The 19,511-nt window shown below is 37.2% G+C and overlaps 1 protein-coding gene across 1 annotated transcript in view; it reads right to left on the minus strand.

Moving 5' to 3' along the window:
• The window catches only part of ABCC9 (ATP binding cassette subfamily C member 9), a 147,304-nt gene that overhangs the window by 47,691 nt on the left and 80,102 nt on the right, over window positions 1-19,511 (minus strand). Inside the window, exons 24-26 of the mRNA XM_082849932.1 lie at window positions 13,458-13,595; window positions 13,204-13,329; window positions 8,910-9,006 (exon numbers count right to left, since the gene is read on the minus strand). Of these exons, the coding sequence (XP_082706058.1) occupies window positions 8,910-9,006; window positions 13,204-13,329; window positions 13,458-13,595 (361 nt within the window). The remainder of the gene's footprint in view (window positions 1-8,909; window positions 9,007-13,203; window positions 13,330-13,457; window positions 13,596-19,511) is intronic.

Consider the following 19,511-nt stretch of genomic DNA (forward strand, 5'->3'; position numbering starts at 1 on the left):
GTCATGGAGGAGCATGGGCAAAAAGAAACCTTCCAGAAGGCAAAGCCAGGGGACAGAGGACAATGTGCAGGGATGTCCTCTCAGCTCTTTAAGCCACCTGGAAACTTCTAGATGGTTATCTTAAGAACATACTCCATTACAACGACAGGGAATTTTGGTATTTCCTGAGCAGCAAAATTTAATCATTCGTATGGTCTAGTGACTGTTGTGGATTTCCCATTCTTTCTTTTCCCAAGGGCAGTTTTCATTGCAGTCATCCTGTATGCACTCCACTACTGTATAGTGAGCAGGTTGTGGGTAGGAAAGATAGATAATTTGGTTTACAGGTTATCAGACAACACAGATCTAAGTGTGGATATGATGGGAAGACTGAGCATCACCAAGGATCCTGATATTTAAGCTGGATACAAAAAATGAACAGGTCTCAGATAATCTACCCTTTGGTAAGGGTGGGTCCAATGTGTGAGAACAGGATTCGAAATTTGCATCATCAAAGCGGTAGACACTTGCAGACTGTGTTTCCTCAATATCCATTCTGTTTCCATATTAATTGAAATTTCAGCTTGCCTAAAGCTGCCCAGTTAAAACAGCATTTCTTCACTTCTCCAGAACCTAATCTGTCCAGATGATGAACTGGCCAATGGTTAGCAGTAGGAAAAAATATGGGCAACTACTTTGTTTTTTCCCTTCCTGGTGGCTTGAACAGACATACTGACAGCACCAGGAGGAGCAATCTACTAGGTAATATGCACCATATTGGACTCTTTGATATAAATTATTTCCTTCTACTCTGTAAGAAAAGTATTATTATCTTATTTTATACCTGACAAAATGGATTAACACAGCAAGCCCAGGGCAGAGTCAGCCTCTCAAATGCTATATTCACTACTGAAATACTGGAGAGAGTAAATGCAATTCTAGAGGCTGTCTGTTTACAGCACCAGACATTCTTTTTGTTTGTTTGTTTTTGCTTTTGCTTTGGTGGCCATGGCATGTGGCTTGCTGGATCTTAGTTCCCTGACCAGGGATTGAATTCCAGGGCCATGGCAGTGAAAGCACTGAGTCCTAACCACCTGACTGCCAGAGAAGTCCCCAAACATTCTTCTAAGACTTTCTTAGGGGAGACCTTCAAGATGGCAGAGGAGTAAGACAGGGAGATCACCTTCCTCCTCACAAATACATCAGAAATACATCTACATGTGGAACAACTCCTACAGAACACCCACTGAAGGCTGGCAGAAGATCTCAGACTTCCCAAAAGGCAAGAAAATCCCCATGTACCTGGGTAGGGCAAAAGAAAAAAGAAAAAACAGAGACAAAAGAATAGGGACGGGACCTGCACCTCTGGGAGGGAACTGAGAAGGAGGAAAGGTTTCCACATACTAGGAACCCTTTCACTGGCGGAGACAGGGTGGGGAGTAGAAGCTTCGGAGCCACAGAGGAGAGCGCAGCAACAGGGGTGCAGAGGGCAAGCGGAGAGATTCCCACACAGAGGATTGGTGCCAAACAGCACTTACCAGCCCGAGAGGCTTGTCTGCTCACCCACCAGGGTGGGTGGGGGCTGGGAGCTGAGGCTCTGGCTTTGGAGGTCGGATCTCAGGGAGAGGATTGAGGTTGGCTGCATGAACAGAGCGTGAAGGGGGCTAGTGCACTACAGCTAGCCGGAAGGAAGTCCTAGAAAAAGCCTGGACCTGCCTAAGAGTCAAGAGACCATTGTTACGGGGTGCACAAGGAGAGGGGATTCAGAGCACTGCCTAAATGAGCTCCAGAGACAGGCGTGAGCCACGGCTATCAGCTCGGACCCCAGAGATGGGCATGAAATGCTAAGGCTGCTGCTGCAGCCACCAAGAATACTGTGTGCGCGAGCACAGGTCACTATCCATACGCCCCTCCCACCGGAAGCCTGTGCATACAAAGTCACGCTGGCCTCTGCCACTGCTGGCTCGGCCCCGCATTCCAATTATAACTACTGTACCCTTCCCTCCCTCCGGCCTGAGTGAGCCAGAGCTCCCTAATCAGCCACCGGCTTAACCCTGTCCTGTCTGGGTGGGGAACAGATGCCTGAGGGTGACCTACACACAGAGGTGGGGCCAAAACCAAAGCTGAACCCTGGGAGCTGTGCAAACAAAGAAGAGAAAGGGAAATCTCTCCCAGCAGCCTCAGGAGCAGCGGATTAAAGCTCCACAATCAACTTGATGCACCCTGCATCTGTGGAACACCTGAATAGACAACAAATCATCCCAAAATTGAGGTGGTGGACGTTGGAGCAACTGTAGACTTGGGGTTTGCTGTCTGCAACTGACTAGTTACTGATCTTTATGCTTATCTTAGTATAGTTTTTAGCGCTTATTATCATTGGTGGATTTGTTTATTGGTTTGGTTGCTCTCTTCTTTTTTTAAATTACTTTTTTATTTTAATAATTTTTTAAAATTTTAATTGTTTTATATTATTATTTTTCTTTCTTTTTTTCTCCCTTTTCTTCTGAGCTGTGTGGTTGACAGGGTCTTTGTGATCTGGCCTGATGTCAGGCCTGAGTCTCTGAGGTAAGAGAGCCGAAATCAGAACATTGGACTACCAGAGACCTCTAGGCCCCATGTAATATCAATCAGTGAGAGCTCTCTAAGAGGTCTCTGTCTCAATGCTGAGACCCAGCTCCACCCAATGGCCAGCAAGCTCCAGTGCTGGACATCCCATGCCAAACGACTAGCAAGACAGGAACACAACCCCACCCATAAGTAGAGAAGCTCGCTAAAATCATACTAAGTAGACAGACACCCCAAAACACACCACTGGACATAGCCCTGCCCACCAGAAAGACAAGATGCAGACCCACCCACCAGAACACAGGCACCAGTCCCCTCCACCAGGAAGCCTACACAAACCACTGAACCAACATTACTCACTGGGGGCAGACACCAAAAACAACAGGAACTACAAACCTGCAGCCTGTGTTAACCCTAAACACAGTAAGTTAAGCAAAATGGGAAGACAGAGAAATATGCAGCAGATGAAGGAACAAGGTAAAAATCCACCAGACCAAACAAATGAAGAGGAAATAGGTAGTCTACCCCCCAAAAAATTCAGAGTAATGACAGTAAAGATGATCCAAAATCTTGGAAAAAGAATGAAGAAAATACAAGAAATATTTAACAAGGACCTAGAAGAACTAAAGAGCAAACAAACAATGATGAACAACACAATAAATGAAATTAGAAATTCTCTAGAAGGAATCAATAGCAGAATAACTGATAAGTGACCTGGAAGATAAAATAGTGGAAATAACTACTGCAGAGCAGAATAAAGAAAAAAGGATGAAAAGAATTGAGGACAGTCTCAGAGACCTCTGGGACAACATTAAATGTACCAACATTCGAATTATAGGGATCCCAAAAGAAGAAGAATAAAAGGAAGGGTCTGAGAAAATATTTGAAGAGATTATAGTTGAAAACTTCCCTAACATGGGAAAGGAAATAGTCAAGTCCAGGAAGTGCAGAGAGTCCCATACAGGATAAATCTAAGGAGAAACATGCCAACAACTATTAATCAAACTACCAAAAATTAAACACAAAGAAAAAATATAAAAAGCAGCAAGGGAAAAACAACAAATAACATACAAGGGAATCCCCATAAGGTTAACAGCTGATCTTTCAGCAGAAACTCTGCAAGCCAGAAGGGAGTGGCAGAACATATTAAAGTGATGAAAGGGAAAAACCTCCAACCAAGATTACTCTACCCAGCAAGGATCTCATTCAGATTTGACAGAGAAATTAAAACCTTTACAGACAAGCAAAGGCTAAGAGAATTCAGCACCATCAAACTAGCTTTACAAAAAATGCTAAAGGAACTTCTCTAGGCAGGAAACATCAGAGAAGGAAAAGACCTACAATAACAAACCCCAAACAATTAAGAAAAAGGGAATAGGAACATACATATAAATAACTACCTTAAATGTAAATGGATTAAATGCTCCAACTAGAAGACACAGACTGGCTGAATGGATACAAAAACAAGACCCATATATATGCTGCCTACAAGAGACCCACTTCAGACCTAGGGACACAACAGACTGAAAGTGAGGGGATGGAAAAAGATATTCCCTGCAAATGGAAATCAAAAGAAGGCTGGAGTAGCAACTCTCATATCAGACAAAATAGACTTTAAAATAAAGACTATTACAAGAGACAAAGAAGGACACTACGTAATGATCAAGGGATCAATCCAAGAAGAAGATATAACAATTATAAATATTTATGCACCCAAGATAGGAGCACCTCAATACATAAGGCAAACGCTAACAGCCATAAAAGGGGAAATCGAAAGTAACACAATGATAGTAGGGGACTTTAACACCCCACTTTCACCAATGGACAGATCATCCAAAATGAAAGTAAATAAGGAAACACAAGCTTTAAATGATATTAAACAAGATGGACATAACATATTTATAGGATATTCCATCCAAAAACAAAAGAATACACTTTCTTCTCAAGTGCTCATGGAACATTATCCAGGATAGATCATACCTTGGGTCACAAATCAAGCCTTGGTAAACTTAAGAAAATTGAAATTGTACCAAGTATCTTTTCTGACCACAGTGCTATGAGACTAGATATCAATTACAGGAAAAAAACTGTAAAAAATACAAACAAATGGAGGCTAAACAATACACTACTAAATAACAAAGAGATCACTGAAGAAGTCAAAGAGGAAATCAAGAAATACCTAGAAAAAATGACAATGAAAACACTACAACCCCAAACATTTGGGATGCAGCAAAAGCAGTTCTAAAAGGGAAGTTTATAGCAATACCATCCTACCTCAAGAAACAAGAAAAATCTCAAATAAACAACCTAACCTTACACCTAAAGCAATTAGAGCAAGAAGAACAAAAAATCCCCAAAGTTAGCAGAAGGAAAGAAATCATAAAGATCAGAGCAGAAATAAAGGAAAAAGAAATGAAGGAAACAATAGCAAAGATCAATAAAACTAAAAGCAGGTTCTTTGAGAAGATGAACAAATTTGATAAACCACTAGCCAGAGTCATCAAGAAAAAAAGGGAGAAGACTCAAATCAACAGAATTAGAAATGAAAAAGGAGAAGTAACAACTGACACTGCAGAAATACAAATAATCATGAGAGATTATTACAAGCAACTATATGCCAATAAAATGGACAACCTGGAAGAAATGGAGAAATTCTTAGAAAAGCACAACCTTCTGAGACTGAACCAGGAAGAAATAGAAAATATAAACAGACAAACCACAAGCACTGAAATTGAAACTATGATTAAAAATCTTCCAACAAACAAAAGCCCAGGACCAGATGGCTTCACAGGCAAATTCTATCAAACATTTAGAGAAGAGCTAACACCTATCCTTCTCAAACTCTCCTAAAATATAGCAGAAGGAGGAACACTCCCAAACTCATTCTACCTGGTCACCATCACCCTGATACCAAAACCAGAAAAAGATGTCAAAATAAAGAAAACTACAGACCAATATCACTGGTGAACATAGATGCAAAAATCCTCAACAAAATGCTAGCAAACAGAATCCAACAGCACATTAAAAGGATCATACACCATGATCAAGTGTGGTTTATCCCAGGAAAGCAAGGATTCTTCAATATACTCAAATCAATCAATGTGATACACCATATTAACAAACTGAAGGATAAAAACCATATGATAATCTCAATAGATGCAGAAAAAGCTTTCGACAAAATTCAACACCCATTTATGATAAAAACCATGCAGAAAGTAGGGATAGAGGGAACTTTCCTCAACATAATAAACGCCATATATGACAAACCCACAGCCAACATCATTCTCAATGGTGAAAAACTGAAACCATTTACACTAAGATCAGGAACAAGACAAGGTTGTCCACTCTCACCACTGTTATTCAACATAGTGTTGGAAGTTTTGGCTACAGCAATCAGAGAAGAAAAAGAAATAAAAGGAATCCAAATTGGAAAAGAAGAAAAATTGTCATTGTTTGCAGATGACATGATACTATACATACAGAATCCTAAAGATGCTACCATAAAACTACTAGAGCTAATCAATGAATCTGGTAAAGTGGCAGGATACAAAATTAATGCACAGAAATCTCTTGCATTTCTATACACTAATGAGGAAAAAACTGAAAGAGAAATTAAGGAAACACTCCCATTTATGACTGCAACAGAAAGAATAAAATACCTAGGAATAAACTACCTAGGGAGACAAAAGACCTGTATGCAGAAAACAATGACACTGATGAAAGAAATCAAAGATGATACAAACAGAGAGACATACCATGTTCTTCGATTGGAAGAATGAACATTGTGAAAATGACTATACTTCCTAAAGCAATCTACAGATTCAATGCAATCCCTATCAAACTACCAATGTAATTTTTCAGAGAACTAGAACAAAAAATTTCACAATTTGTAGGGAAACACAAAAGACCCTGAGCAGCCAAAGCAATCTTGAGAAAGAAAAATGGAGCTGGAGGAATCATGCTCCTGGACTTCAGACTACACTACAAAGCTACAGTAATCAAGTCAGTATGGTACTGCCACAAAAACAGAAATATAGATCAATGGAACAGGATAGAATGCCCAGAGATAAACCCACACACATATGGTCACCTTATCTTTGATAAAGGAGGCAAGAATATACAATGGAGAAAAGACAGCCTCTTCAATAAGTTGTGCTGGGAAAACTGGACAGCTACATGTAAAAGAATGAAATTAGAACACTCCCTAACACCATACACAAAAATAAACTCAAAATGGATTAAAGACCTAAATGTAAGGCCAGACACTATCAAACTCTTTGAGGAAAACATAGGCAGAACACTCTTTGACATAAAACAGCAAGATCCTTTTTGACCCACCTCCTAGAGAAATGGAAATAAAATCAAAAATAAACAAATGGGACGTAAGGAAACTTAAAACCTTTTTCACAGCAAAGGAAACCATAAACAAGATGAAAAGACAACCCTCAGAATGGGAGAAAGTATTTGTAAATGAAGCAACTGACAAAGGATTAATCTCCAAAATATACAAGCAGCTCATGCAGCTCAATATCAAAAAAAACAAACAACCCAATCCAAAAATGGGCAGAAGACCTAAATAGACATTTCTCCAAAGAAGATATACAGACTGCCAACAAACGCATGAAAGGATGCTCAACATCACTAATCATTAGAGAAATTCAAATCAAAACTACAATGAGGTATCACCTCACACCAGTCAGAATGGCCATCATTAGAAAATCTACAAACAATAAATGCTGGAGAGGGTGTGAAGAAAAGGGAACCCTCTCGCACTGTTGGTGGGAATGTAAATTGATACAGCCACTATGGAGAACAGTATGGAGGGGCTTAGAAAACTAAAAACAGAACTACCATATGACCCAGCAATCCCACTACTGGGCATATACCCTGAGAAAACCATAATTCAAAAAGAGTTATGTACCACAATACTCATTGCAGCACTATTTACAATAGCCAGGACATGGAACCAACCTATGTGTCCATCAATAGATGAATAGATTAAGAAGATGTGGCACAAATATACAATGGAATATTACTCCGCCATAAAAGGAAACAAAATTGAGTTATTTGTAGTGAGGTGGATGGACCTAGAGTCTGTCATACAGAGTAAATTAAGTCAGAAAGAGAAAAACAAATACCATATGGTAACGCATATATATGGAATCTAAAAAAAAGAAAGAAAAAATGGTTCTGATGAACCATTCTTTAGGCAGACTTAGAGAATGGACTTGAGGACACGGGGAGGGGGAATGGTAAGCTGGGATGAATCGGCAGAGTATCACTGAAATATACACACTACCAAATATAAAATAGATCGCTAGTCGGAAGCAGCTGCATCGTATGGGGAGATCAGCTCAGTGCTTTGTGACCACCAGCTCAGTGCTTTGTGACCACCTAGATGGATAGGGAGGGTGGGAGGGAGATGCAAGAGGGAGGGGATATGGGGATATATGTACACATATAGCTGATTCACTTTGTTATACAGCAGAAACTAACACAACATTGTAAAGCAATTATACTCCAATCAAGATGTTAAAAAAAATTCTTAAATCTAAGAAACTGGAGTACAAAATTCATTTATTCATTCATTTATTTATTTACTTAATGAGTATTTATTGAAACACAATAATTATCATATGATGAGTAAAGATAACATATTTTGGTGTCCTTCAGTTTGAAATTATAATTTTCTCTTTCTTAATTGGCTTGTAGAAATGTGGTCTTCAGCAAAAATCATTGTAGGAAAAATGCAGTCTAGTGCATTTACTCTATGGACCTAAGTGTGGTTTATCTTGCAAACTTCTCGGCAACAAATGTCAAAGTCATGTAACTATTTCAGCTTATTCCTCAAATTTCCCATAAACCTTTTCTCCCTGCTATACCTTACTACATCCAGAAAACTGAAACATAACAAACAGCTTTCTCATCCTCTTAGTCTTCATTGCTGTGTTATCGTGAAAACCCCATAAGAACTTACTGACTCAAGTATAAGTCTTTCAAAGCAGTATTTTCTCCATATTCCCCACTTATTGTTTATTTCCAAAGGACATTTTATTATACTACACCTTTCCAATTTATCTGAACAGTGGTCTAGACCTGTTGTCCTGTCAGCTCTCTCTCACGCACAACACAAAAATACTAAGACACACTGTGGGAAGTCCCTCAAGATGCTTGTTGGTTGACTGCATACACCTTTCCTTCACTCCTACTCTTTCCATTTCAGTTTTATGTATTTGATTTGGCCTTTCCACCTGCTGCAAAGTGGCTAGTCATTCCTCACTGACATATTCACACATCATTTGCTAAAGAACGACCCTCACATCCTATTACCCGTTTGAATGTGTCAGACATAAAAAAAGGTCTACCTTCATCTTCATCCTCCAGTTGGGCTTTTGCCTCTCTTGAATACATGGCTCTTCGGAGTGTTTTCCTCTCTAAAGTTGTTTGGTCAGCTTCCATATCCTACAGGAAACACTGTGCTATCATTCAAGGAACTCACAGACACAGTTAAGTTCTACTTATCAGTCAGTGACCCACACGTACCAAGAACCAATCCTTAGTTACCTTTCTGGGTCTTGGGCTCTGTTCACGCTACAGATGGATGGGCAACTCCTGTGATAGGAGTAATGCCTGAGGTTTGTGAAAAATGTCTCAGAGCTCAGAGGTGTAGGGCAGTAAGAAGCCAGGAAAAGTAGTAAAAACGTGATGGAGCTGACCCCAGGGGCAGGGGGACACCTCCCCTAGCCTTAAAGCCTGGATCCACCATTGCTCTTTTATGTCACTTTCACGTACTCCTGTAATTTTTCTAACTAAAGTCATCTATGTTAACAAATATCTTCCTTGAAAAATGCATGTGTTTCTGGATTGGTTAAAGCACTATCAGTCATTCACTAATATTATGAATTATTAAATCGAGATGAATTTCTGACTGAGCATCTCACTAAGGGAACGGCACAAAAGAAAGGAACTTCAATAGAAATTGAAGGAAGGTGGGTAATTTTGCGGTACGCGGGCCTCTCCCATTGTGGAGCACAGGCTCCGGACGCACAGGCTCAGCGGCCATGGCTCACGGGCCCAGCCGCTCCGCAGCATGTGGGATCTTCCCAGACCGGGGCACGAACCCGTGTCCCCTGCATCAGCAGGCGGACTCTCAACCACTGCGCCACCAGGGAAGCCCAGAAGGTGGGCAATTTTTAAGCAAATGGGAAAGGAGGGTATTCAGCTGCCTAGCAGTTTAGGAGAAAGCCCTGGGAAGGGAAGATAAGCAGAAAGAAGAGAAAAATGGCAAAAACAAACTTTGCAAATTTTTAAGCGTTGCTTCTGACTTGTCTTGTGCTGAGAAAGGGAAAAGCATTTTGTTTTCTCCAGTTCTCTGCTTCCAACACTCCACCCCCTTGGCTTCGTAACTGGACTAGTAGCATCAGTTCAGTTACACTGTGGGTTAAATCAGCTTCTGCAGGACAGTGTGGGAAACTAACCATCTCCCTGTTTCTGTGGGGAAATGCATTCTGAGTTCCAAATAACTGAGCCACAGACTTTTCGAATCTATGGTAATTTGAGAGCTTCCTGTACATGCTGACATAAAAAAAAAATCACAGTTGTGACACTGATAAACCAATAATTCTTTGGTGATCAGTCTCTAGATAGTGGTCCTGTTTTGTTTTTGTTTGTTTGGCCTCATATAACATGTGTGATTTAGGAGACTTGCTATTCTAGAAGGCTCTGTCGCTTCCAAGTTCTCGAATTAAAAAAAAAGTAAAAGCGAAAGTGTCTCTTGAATAGTATTTTTTCAGAGACAATTTTACATTAGCTTTCTTTTTGAATTTTATTTTATTATACATCAGGTTCTTATTAGTTATCTATTTTATACATATTAGTGTACATATGTCAATCCCAATCTCCCAATTCATCACATTTACATTAGCTTTTAATTGTGCCTAACGATATGAAAACCAATGCTTGTACATGAGAGTAAATAAAACCCAAAATTAAAAAGGACCTAATCCTTTGTGTATAGTGTAACGAAATGAAATAAACCTGTTCATGGAAAAACAGAAGATCTGGTTCTTGTTCAACTCGCCAATCTGTGTGAACAAAAGATTTAACATCTTGGGGACTTTAATCTTTAGTCATTTTTCTTATGAGTAAATGCTCATATTAAGCTCATTTGAGGTTAAATATTTTAAATTGTGTTGATATCTGGATTAAGTAAATACAAATTTAGTTTCATTCATCCAATAAATATTTACTGGATGCCTGTGAAGGGTCAGGTCAAGGTGAGGGTTGGAGGCTGGGGGAAGAAATATCCAAAGATGCTACTTTATTTTGCTTAATAACATTATGAAGACAATGGGTGATGCCATCCAGGATAGACTTTTTAATAACGTTTAAATCAGCTAAAAGTGTTATAAACTTCTCCTTTTCATAGCTGCCATTTCTATCCTTTTAACATATTTTTTCCCCCTTATCCCTTAACCCTTAAACTGACAGATCTGTCTAGAGCCCTGAGATGGGTTGTTTTGTGAGTTCTTTAGTTTCACTCCCTTGTCCACTTGCTTGATCTGCTCTGGCTCTAAGCCAGCCTTTCTCAACCTACTGACATTTTGGGTCAGAAAATTCCTTGTCATGGGGGCTGCCCTGTGCACTGTAGAACGTTTAACAGCATCCCTGTCCTCTACCCACTAGATTCCAGTAGCACCTGCGCCACAACTGTGACAACTAAACATGTCTCTAGATGTTGCCAAATGTCCCCAAGAAGACAAAAGTGACCCTGGTTGAGAACCAGTGTCCTAGGCAAACACCCCATCCTGCCACAGAACATATTCAGAAGCTGTTTCTATGAAAACTTCCCCAAGGTGTTGTGGTCTTATTCCTCACAGTGTGACTCTCCCTGGCTTCAGATGAATTTCAGGAGCCTGCCCTTCTCTGGGTGGCAGTAACCTCCCTCCAGCCCCAGGTGAGGATTCTGGGCAGGTGCATGGTTCATGCTGGCTTCTACTGGTCACTGGTTAACCCTGCAAATGGATTTGCCCTTTCCACACCTTAACTTGCTCCATATCTCCCTCAGCTGATTTATAACCCTGTGATGTGTCTTTAATTACAGAGTTAGGCTATCTTGAGTGATCACTTCATTTCTAAACACAATGTAATGGACTTTCTTCCTGGCTTGCTCAATAATCAGTATTACTATAAAATCAAGCCAAGAGCGTCCTCTCTCTCTCGCTCTCTCTCTCTCTCTCTGTGTGTTTTTCCAGATCTTCTTTCCAAAGTAAACCATAAATGGTCTACTCCTTAAGCTTACATCATTTTCTTTTGTCCCTGGCATCTAGACCACTGAAAAAATGTCATTTGGAACCATCCCAGTAAGTTTACAATCAAGCACTCCACCACATAATTCTTAAGTGGGCTCTTGCCAATTGTACATTGTCATATTTTGATGAATATCCTCATTTCGAAGGTTCTGTGATTTTTCCTAGTCTACTTAAAGACTTTTACATATATCTTTTCTTCCATATTTTGAGAAGTTTGTAGTTTACTTTTGAGATCTTTGGCAAAGCTGCAGAAGACAGAGCAATCCCATGGTTTGTCTGACTTTTTATCTTCCTTTTGCTATTGAAACATAGATCATTTTTTCCTTTATGAAATAGTACATTTTAATTTCTTGATTTTTTCAGAAATTTGCTGATATAAGCATTTTCATTTTATAATGCTCATTCCTAGCCAGGACTACTGAATTCTAGACACTTCCTAGTCCCAACTCAAGAGAAAACATTTTGAAAATTTACTAATTCAATTTATAATTCACCTCTCAACCATGAGTTCTTCTTTTATCATACTCAATCTGGTTTCCAACTCTGTTATCATTTCATTCAGTGTTATACTTACATTATACTGGAATTACATTGGGTAGAGACCTGGGTTCAAATTCAACTGGTACCACTTATTATATGTACCGTACAACTTTAGGCAAATTACTTAGCCTCTCTGAGCCTCAGTTTTCTCATCTGTAAGAGTGAGATCATGTTTTCTTTACTAATTTCTGATATTTTTTGCTTATTTTGTGAGAATTAACAGAGATCATGTAAAAAGGCTTTGTGGACTTTAAAAACTATCCAAGTATAAAGCTTTATTGTTATTTCCTTCTGATTACCTTCCTTCACCCCCCAACTCTATCCCAGACATGCTTTACCACTATACCCACAGCTCATAGCTCTTCCTTCTTTCAAAACCATCTCAGATTTTGTTTTGCCCACAACCCTCCATTTGTAAATGGTGAATGAAAATACTCTCATATTACAGGTGAGGAAAATAAGACATACATAAGGAAATATAAGATAAAAGGAGGAAATAGCATGCTTGAGCAAGGAGTTTAAGTTTTAAACACACATATGATTGTAATATGCCTCCAATTCAAATAAAATTCCTCTAAAAGGCTGACAACACGTCATCCGAAAGATATCACTAGAATTTTTTAGTTTCAAAGTAGTCTATCAATTAATGATATATAAATATACAATTATTTCAGATTTCAGGTGAGGACTATTATATCATCAAACATTAAATGGTAATATTTCTCTAAAAGTTTTTTTAGTAATTATGCACTACATTTCTGACTCTTCTGAACTCAACTCTGAACTTTTCTGAACTCTGAGCAATTACCTTTTCTAGTTCTTGATCTTGCCGATTCATAAGTGTTTTCCAGTGTTCATAAAGCTCAACATCTTTGGTTTGAATGTCCTTCAAAGTGCCTTCTCTTAGAACACTTCCATCTTTCATGGCTATGATCTAAGGAAAGCACATATTAGACGAATTGTGACAAAAATCCTTAATTGGCCAAGAGAATTATCTTTATCTCAGAAAGCATTTATATAACTGTAATATAAAAATTAATGAAACTTCTTTTAAACTCTTACCCAGTCAGCATGTGTTAGATATTGTAATTTGTGAGTCACAAGAACAAGTGTCCTCTTGTCATCTTGGAGAAATTTCAAAATCCCTTCCTGCATTAAGTGATCACTCAAGTGAATGTCCAAGGCAGAAAATGGATCATCCTACAACAAGTAAAATGGAGAGATGATGAAAAATTTTTATATTCTCTTTGTAACTAAATCCTCCAGAAAGCAGAAATACAAGTAACTAAAGGCAAATTATCTCACAAATCCGATTTATAATAAACAGACTCTGAATAACTTTAAATTACAAAAAAGGTACTAAATTAAAATTGAAGTTTTTATTTTCTCTTTCACTTAAAAACTAATTTAAAAAGTGAATAACAGTATTTGAAGGAGTTTGAATTCTTATGTATAGAATATCCAAGTTCAAAAATCAACATTACTCGACAACCTATAACAAAACACCAAAACAAAGAATGAAATGATAATTGGAGTTTATCAATTGAATGAAATGATAACTGGAGTTTATCAATAAACTTTATCAATAAAGTTTAAATAATAAAAATAGGTGTAGACTCTAGACCAAGATGGCAACATAGGAGGCTCCTGAATTTCTCTCCTACCATGGACACACCGAATATACAGTTACACATGGAGCAATTCCCTCTGAAAGAAATCCAGAAACTAGTTGAGTGATTCTGACACATTAAGCAACTGAGAAAAAACATCAAAATAAGTAGGAAAGTCTGAGACACACTCTCGCCATAAACTCCACCCCTGAAAAATTCACAAATATGTGGAGATGAAACAACATGCTCCTGAACAACTAATGGGCCAAAGAGGAAATCAAAAGAGGAAATCAAAAACTATCTTGAGACGAATGAAAATGAAACACAACATATCAAAACTTACGGGATGCAGCAAAAGCAGTTCTAAAAGAATTTTATAGCAATAAATGCCTATATTAAGAAAAAAGAAAGACCTCAAATAAACAACTTAACTTTACACCTCAAAAAACTAGAAAAAAAGAACAAGCTAAGCCCAAAGTTAGTAGAAGGAAGGAAATAACAGAGATCAGAGTGGAAATATATAAAATCCAGACTAACAAGACAACAGAAAAGATCAATGAAACTAGGAGCTGATTTTTTGCAAAGATAAACAAAATGGATAAACCTTTAGCTAGGTTCACCAAGAAATAATGAGAGGATTCAAATAAAATTATAAATGAAAAAGGCAATGTTACAATTCATACCACACAAATACAAGGGATCATAAGACTACTATGAAAAATGATATACCTACAGACTGGACACCTAAATGACATGGATAAATTCCTAGAAACAAACACCTACAGAAACTGAATCGTGAAGAATTAGAAAATCTGAACAGACCAATTACTGGTAAGGGAATTGAATCAGTAATCAAAAAACACTGCCCAACAAACAAAAGTCCAGGAACAGATGGCTTCAGTGGTGAATTCAACCAAACATTTAAAGAAGAATTAATACCAATCCTTCTCAAACTTTTCCAAAAAACAGAAGAGGAAAGAACACTTCCAAACTCATTTTACAAAGCTAGCATAAAGACACCACAAGAAAAGAAAATTACAGATCAATGTCTCTGATGAACATAGATGCAAAAATTCTCAACAAAATATTAACAAACTGAATTCAACAGTCAGTAAAATATTCAAATACCATGATCAAGTTGGATTTATTCCAGGGATGCAAGGATGGTTCAACATTTGCAAATCAATGTCATACACCACAATAATAAAATGAAGGATAAAAATCATATGATAAACTCAATAGATGCAGAAAAAGCATTTGACAAAGTTCAACATTCAATCATGATAAAAATTCTGAATGAAGTAGGTATTGAGGGAACATACTTCAACATAATAAAGGTCATATATGACAAGCCCACAACTAACATCATACTTAATGGTAAAATGCTGAAAACTGTCCCTCTAAGACCAAGAACAATGCCAACTCTCACTACTTTTATTCAATATAGTACTGGAAGTCCTAGCCAGAGCAACTAGTCAAGAAAAAGAAATAAAAGACATCCAAATGGGAAAGGAAGAAGTAAAACTATCTCTATTTGCAGATGACATTTTTCTATAGAAGACCCTAAAGATTTCACCAAAAAACTAACAGCACTAATGAATGAGGTCAATAAAGTTGCAGGATACAAAATCAATATAGAAAAATCAGTTGCATTTCTATACACTAATAACAAACTATCAGAAAGAGAAATTAGGAAAACAACCCCATTTGTAATTGCATCAAAAAGAATAAAATGTCTAAGGAATAAGTTTAACCAAGGAGGTAAAAGACCTGTGCACTGAAAACTCTAAGACACTGATGAAAGAAACTGAAGAAAACACAAATAAATGGAAAGATATCTTGTGCTCATGGATTGGAAAAATTAATATTGTTAAGCTGTCCATACTACCAAAAATGATCTAGAGGTTCAATGCAATCCCTATCAAAATTCCAATGACATTTTTCACAGAAATGAATCAAACAATTCCAAACTTTGTACAGAACCACAAAAGACTCCTAATATCCAAAGCAATCTTGAGAAAGAATAACAAAGCTGGAGGTATCATACTTCGTGATTTCAAACTGTATTATAAAGCTATCATAAACAAAACATTATCTTATTGGCATAAAAACAGACACATAGATCAATGGAACAGCACAGAGAGCCCAGAGATAAACTCATGCACATATGGTCAATTAATTTACAACAAAGGGGCCAAGAATATACAATGGGGGAAGGATAGTCTCTTTGATAAATGGTGCTGGGAAAACTGGACAGCCACATGTAAGAAAAATGAACCTGGACTACTATCTTACATCACACATAAAAATCAGCTCAAAATGAATCAAAGACATGAACATAAGACCTGAAACCATAAAACTCCTAGGAGAAAACATAGTGGATAAGCTCCCTGACATTGGTCTTGGCAATGCTTTTTTAAGATTCTGATACCAAAAACTAAAGGAACAAATGCAAAAATAAACAAGTGAGACTACATCAAACTAAAAAGTTTTTGTACAGTAAAGGAAACCATCAACGAAATGAAAAGGCAACTTATGAAATGGGATAAAATATTTGCAAATCATATACATGATAAGTGGTTAATATCCAAAATATATACAGAACTCATACAACTCAGTAGCAAAAAGACCCCAACAATCCAATTTAAAAATGGTCAGAGGATCTGAATAGATATTTTTCCAAAGAAGACATACAAATGGCTGACAAGTACATGAAAAGATGCTCAATATCATTAATTATCTGGGAAACTCAAATCAAAATATGAGATATCACCTCTCATCTATTAGATAGGCTATTATCAAAAAGACAAGAAATAACCAATGTTGGTGAGAATGTGGAGAAAAGGGAACTCTTGTGCACTGTTGGAAATGTAAGTTGGTGCAGCCACCATGGAAAAAAAGTATGGAGGTTCCTCAAATTTTTAAAAATAGAACTACCATATGATCCAGCAATTCCACTTCTGGGTATTTATTTAAAGGAAATGAAATCATTATCTCAATGTTCATTAAGAATTCCATGTTCATTATAGCATTATGTACAATAGCCAAGATATGGAAACAACCTAAATGTCCATCAGTGGATGAATGGGTAAAGACAATGTGAAATATTATAGATCCATAAAAAGGTAGGAAATTCTGCCATTTGTGATGGCATCATGCCAAGTAAAATAAGTCAAACAGAGAAAAACAGATACTATATGCTCTCACTTATACGTGGAATTCAAAAAAAAAAAAGTGAACTCATAAATTCAGAAAACAAATTGGTGTTTGCCAGAGGTGGGGGTGCGGGGTTGGGGAAAATGGGTGAAAGTGGTCAAAAGGTACAAACTTCCAGTTGTAAGATAAACATGTCCTCGGGATAGAATGTACAGCACTACGACTATAGTTAATAATACTGTATTGCATATTTGAAAGTAGTTAACAGAGTAGATCTCTGACACTGGGCAATTTTTCAAACTCAGTCATTTCATCTGTAAAATGGGGATAATAAAAAGACCTGTTTGCTGCAAAGATCAAATAATGTTGTAAAAGTCTCTGTAAAATATTTTTAAAGCGTTATTTTATTATTATTTTCTTATAAATAAAGCTGTGGTGATTAACTGTGCTAAACCCTTTAAAGCACCACAGTGAGAATTTAGTGACTTCCAGGAATCTCTTAACGAGGAAGAGTGCAGTGGTTAAGGACACAGGCTATGGAATTAGATCACCTGGGTTTGTATCCTTGCTTCACTATACTATCTGTGTGACCTTGGGTAAATTATCCCCCAAAGCCTCAACATTATCATGGCATAAATAAAGGTAACATTAATAATAACAATGTCAAACCTAATAGGGTTATTGTGAGGATGAAGTGAGTTCATGTACATAAAGTATTTAGAATCATGACTAGGTCCTAAAAAGCCCTTAATAATGATTGCTATCATGTATATGGCTTCATTATGTGTCATCATGGCTTCATTATGTGGCATCTTGGTGTTGCAGTAAAATGTAACCTTTTATATAACTTAATAATAATCTAGATTTGATGGATTGCTGATCATTTCTCACGATTCAGTTTGTGTATTAACATTCTGGGGAGATACTTTCTTTAAAGAGTGCAAGACAATTTGACAAATGGCCAAATCAGTGAATGGTCAATTCTTCATTTTCAGTAATATATTATTTATTTTTATATACATATATACAGTTCTCACTAATACAGTCTTTCCTGTATTCAGTGAATGTTTTAGTAGTATACTCTTTATGGACACATTTTTGGAAATAACCTCTTAAAAATATATTCACTGATACAGAACATTTATAGATGCTACAAAGCTTTAAAAATAACTAATATGTTTGATATATAATCAAGATGTTTCACATGGCTTTGATACAGTGTAAAGGCTAATTTGATAAAGGTTAACTAGAGATCAGAGCAAAATGTAAAACCTTAACTAATTATTTGTACAAGTAAGATCCTTAAAGATAGGAATAACAAAGGAGAAAACTTTGTTTCCTTTACCCAGCACATAAGATGGCATTGATGACATTCACTAAACATTGATGGATGGAAAGGAAGAAGGATGGAAGGAAGGAGAGAGGGAGGGAGCGAGAGAGGGAAAGGAAAGAAAAAGACAACACAGGTAGTAACTTGAGAGTAATACTTTTTAAAAAATACCAGAGAATCTTAGCTGATCAGAAAAACAGTACTCAAAAGACACGGAGTTCTAGCCCAGACTGTATCACTCATTAGTCATTAGTCCTTGAGTAAGGCACTTGACCTTTCTATGTATAAGTTTCCTCACTTCACATGAGGATACCATCTAGCCTAGCAGCACAGTCATAAGAATCAAATGAGGTAATACTGCGATTCAAAGTGCTTTGTCAATGGAAGTGTAAAATATTTTCATTTGGGGGAAACTGTTAGAACACATCAACAGTATTCTGTTGCTGCTAAAACGTTATTCAATTTTAGGCTACAATTAAGAAACTATAATATTTAGATCATAAGATCTATTAGTTTTAAGATTATCTGAGTTGATCAGAGTGCATCTAGAACACGCTTTTTCAGAGGGACCCTGACAAACACTATTACATCCAGAATTAAGAAAAGGTAAAAAAAAGTTATAAAAATTATATTATTGTCAAAGAATTAAAAATATTAAGCTTGCTTAGCCTAGAAAAAAGTAAATTAAGGCAAGTAATGACAGTAATACTAAAATATTGAACTATGGCTATATAAAAGAAATATATTTGCTGCTGCAGAAGCAGAATGGGAATCAATTAATGGAAAATATACAGAAGCAGATTTCAATCACATAATAACTTTCCAATAATGAAAGCTATCCGCAGCAGGCAGAATAATGGTCCCCAAAGATGTCCATGTTCTAATTCCCAGAACTTGTGACTATGTTACCTTAATAGCAAATGGGACTTTGCAGATACACGCATACCTCGTTTGACTGCACTTCACTTTATTGTGCTTTACAGAGTTGCGTATTTTTACAAATTGAAGAGTTGTGGCAAC

Source organism: Leucopleurus acutus (genome assembly GCF_964270905.1).
Source record: "Leucopleurus acutus genome assembly, chromosome: 11".
Lineage (NCBI taxonomy): Eukaryota > Metazoa > Chordata > Mammalia > Artiodactyla > Delphinidae > Leucopleurus > Leucopleurus acutus.